Source organism: Vigna radiata, unplaced genomic scaffold, assembly GCF_000741045.1.
Source record: "Vigna radiata var. radiata cultivar VC1973A unplaced genomic scaffold, Vradiata_ver6 scaffold_417, whole genome shotgun sequence".
Taxonomy (NCBI): Eukaryota; Viridiplantae; Streptophyta; class Magnoliopsida; order Fabales; family Fabaceae; genus Vigna; species Vigna radiata.
This window is the reverse complement of record NW_014544159.1, coordinates 143,625-147,761: the sequence shown is the minus strand read 5'-3', so window position 1 is coordinate 147,761 and position 4,137 is coordinate 143,625. Positions and strand designations below refer to the sequence as shown.

Genomic DNA, 4,137 nt, shown 5'->3' with positions numbered 1-4,137 from the left:
TTGACAAGAACAACTTTGGGAGGGAACACCAGTGACGTGTTGTTCCAATTGGAAGCTGTTGAACTGATTTTTGTCGCCTAAAATCAGAACAAACTAAGTTTCCCCATTAATGAAGTATAGGGACAACCTAGGTATCAATCCTTGTACTCGGTACAATTAAGTTCAAAGTGTATGGTTAGAATCTTGTAATTATTTACTTATTAACTACTAACTAATTAACAAACAAGGTGGGGAAAGAAATTAAATGAAAATAAAGAAATTTGAAAAGAAAAGAAGTAGGGAAAGGAATCTGTTTGAAAAGAAAAGAAGAAAATAATATGTAAGAAAATAAAACCTAAGCTAACTATAGAATCTATATATACAAATCTAAACAGTAACTAAACTAACCTATAAATGCTATGAAACAATGACAAAAGAAGACTAGAGATAAACTGGATATGAAATCAAATGATGTATGAAATCAATTCAGTGAAAATGAAAGATATATACACATAACAGAGCCAAATGAAAGAATAGAAAATCCCATTATCTAATCAATATTAATAGGAAACCATAAATCAAAGAAACAAAGCAAGAAACACTAGTTAGAACAGAAATTAGAATCAAATTCTTATAAATCAGTGCAAAGAATGTGTGATCACTTTTCAGGAAGACATTCTGGGAAGTGAAGCCCATCACAGGGTCTTAAAGTTCATTTGATGAACTCAAAATATGTGATCTTCCAATCAATTCACCAAACCAAAGTAAATTCAACTCTAACTTTTGTTTCTAACCAAAATCAGATTCAGAAACCTATTCTACAATTATCTCAATCAACCTATTAACATGAATTCAATCAAACAGAAACTAACTAAAATATGCAAGAACAATACCTAGAATCTAATCATGGAAGTCAAATTGAAAAACATAACCTAAAACACTGAACAGAACAAAGTCATTGGAAAAAAAGTCACAAGGTTGAACTAAATTTGCTTGAAATGGCGTATCAATTGAATTATTATTATACAGGAAGACATCTCGTTCATAAATTGCCCACCTCGGGGTCTAAAGTTCTAATATAGAACTTTAAAATGAATAACAATCAATTGATTTCCCAAAACAAAACAGATTTAATTCAAGTTTATGATTTTTCAACCAAATCTACAAAAAAAACTCAGACAGAAACTGAAACAATATGAATTAGAATATTTTTTTCATTGATTGAACTCCTATTTGTCTCGAGAAGACATCTCGTTCATTTACGCCCATCTCAGGTCGTATAATTCCAAAAAGGAATTTACAATGTGCAGATTTACGAGTTCAAATCAATTTTCCTTTAAAAACAACACATAATCACACAAGAAAATGGAAACATTGAAAAACAATCGACATAATAGAATCACAAAGCACTGAACAGATAAACATCAAGAACAAGAACTTTATTAACAAGAAATGAAATTTACAACGAAAAGTATCGAACAAAACTCGCAATCGGAGCCACCACGGGTTGTCACCACCGCGATAATTCGCTCCAAAAGACAAGGAAACCAAAACCCTAAACTAAAGAATGAAATGTAAAACTGCAGAGAGTGTCTGAGAGTCTATGTGTGTAAAACAAATCCCTTTACAATACAAAAGCCCCTTTTTATATAGGGTCAGACAAACGAAAGAAACAAGAAAACGAAAGCTTGCTCGAGAAGCTTTTACCCCCATCAGACGACTCTGTTTGCGTTGATCACGAGTTGCGTCTTCAACCATCCAATCCTCCACGTGGCAGCACCGGTCATCTTCTCCAGGCAGCCCCTTCGGTCACGTGCCTTCACCTCTTGCTTCTCTCGTGAACCAAGCCATAGCTTTGGAAGGTTGGCTTTTCTCTCTTTCCAAAATGCTTGAGAGTGTTCTTTTCTTTTCTCAAATGAGGTGTGTGAGACGAGGGCCCCTCAACAGCTGCAACTTGTGCCTCACTGAAACAGTGTCGTTCTACTTGAGCCCAAAGTCCATGCAAGCAACCAGGCCAATGTTCTTAAAATCTGCAGTAGACCGCATTTCATCCCATAATGTGGCCCAAATTCCTATTTGCATCAGCACCAACCTTAGACTATTTACCACCAATCAACAGCATCCAAACAGCGCAGCGTCCAATGTCCAGCAGTGGCCTAGTCTAGCTCCTATTATTCCAATTAATTCCATTCCAACAGCAACAATGCCAAACATGATGAGCCCACTCCAAAACGGCGTTATCAGCAGCCCAATTTCAACATAGAGCAACGGCCCAATTGTATAAAATCAGCAGCACAACAACTCAAGCGTATCAGCAATCAGCACCAGCCCAAAGCTATTTTAATTGATCAGCACACTCTGCATAAAGAGAAAAAAAAATAAATAAAAAAATCAAATGAAAGAAAAGAATTTTTACTCAAATATTTTCAGAAAAATCTTAATTTCGTATTTATTAACAAAGACTAAAAAATACTCTTAAAAACCTATTTTTAACTACAATTTTATAAAACTAAAGAAATTAAAGAAAAACCTAAAACTAACCTAATTCTAATCAATAAGAAACTAAAACAAACTAAGAAAGACTTATAAGACTAGACAAAGATGCAAAATTTGAGAGTTATCAGAAGCATTCATCTTTGGGAAATTAGGTTTGTGAAATCAGGTTTGCGTTCATAATCCCTGCTTTGTGGCATTAATATCTAGCATTTTTGTTGAACACTATAAAACCTAAAAAAAAAATTGTTTATGAGTGTTAGATTTTGGAAAAGTTACTAATTTTGTAACAATTGTTGAAATTTATTTAGGGCATTGTTGTGTGACGTATTATAATTGGTTTTGTGAAGGTCATTGTGGGTTTTTTGACTTTGATTTTGGTTTCCCATACCTGTTAGCACTTACTTTTAGCGTTTATATAGTGATCACATGCCCATAAAGTATATTTTACAGGCTTGCGTTTGGGATGTCTGAGGAGATGTTTAATGTTGTGGTCCACCATGGTGGGACCCTAGTACATGATTTTCCTTTTAAATATGTTGGTGGGATAATGACATATTGGAGTGTGGACCCTAACAAATGGAGTTATTTTGAAGTGGTAGATGTTGTTAAGGAATTGGGGTATATTAAAGTGACTGACATATTTTATTGCATTGAAAATATTCTGCATAAGTTGGTTGATGACAAAGGTGCAATGAACATGTAGACGTTGCCAAGTATTTAGGGGAAGTTCACCTGTTTGTGGTTCACGACGTGGATGATGAGCCAGAGTTGGTTGAAAATGAAGCAAGTGAAGAAGAACAAGAACAAGTTCTTTTGCTCTGTCATGGAAGTTTAGAGAGTAGAGAAGATAGCCATGTAGGTGGGGAGGGTTTGAATGAAGTTGGGCGACATGGTTTGGATGATGAAGGAGAGTTGCATGGATTAAATGATGACGTCTAGAGGGAGGAGCAAGAGGAAGTAGATTTGGAGGATGAACAACAGGTGTAGTGTTTGAATGAAGTGGAGGTGGGGGTATGGATGAAGTGGAGGGTTTGAATGAAGTGGGGCTGCATGGTTTGAATGATGAAGGGAAGTTGCATGGATTGAATGATGACGTCCAGAGGGAGGAGGATGAGGAAGTAGACTTGGAGGATGAGGAAGTAGACTTGGAGGATGAGGAAGTAGACTTGGAGGATGAACAACAGGTGCAGTGTTTAAATGAAGTGGAGGTGCGGGGTATGGATGAAGTGGAGGGTTTGAATAAAGTGGGGCTACATGGTTTGGATGATGAAGGGGAGGTGCATGGATTGAATGATGACATCCAGAGGGAGGAGGAGGAGGAGGAAGTAGACTTGGAGGAGGAGGAAGTAGAGTTGGAGGGTGAATAACAGGTGTAGGGGTTGGAAGAACTAGAGGAGGAGTACATGGATGAACAACACGTGCATGTGGTGGAAGAAGTACACGTTGAAGATTTTACTTCAAGTGTGTCTGATGATGCACAACGGGATGTTGATGAAGGAGAAGGGGATGAAGGACTAATGGATGTTGATGTAAATGTTGATGAAGTACTTTTGGACAATATAGAAGGGGTTGTATCATTGGAAGTTAATGAAAATGAAGAAAGTGAAAGTGAGGATTCAGATGCTATTGCACATAGCCAGAAGAACCCATACGACAGAGGGT

At 36.7% G+C, this 4,137-nt stretch overlaps 1 protein-coding gene across 1 annotated transcript; it reads left to right on the top strand.

The window, feature by feature from the left end:
• Positions 1-3,488: 3,488 nt before the first annotated feature.
• LOC106755487 (sodium/potassium/calcium exchanger 1-like) lies at positions 3,489-3,842 on the top strand. The gene has a single exon (XM_014637655.1). The coding sequence runs from the start codon at positions 3,489-3,491 to the stop codon at positions 3,840-3,842; it is 354 nt and encodes a 117-aa protein (XP_014493141.1).
• Positions 3,843-4,137: the final 295 nt, after the last annotated feature.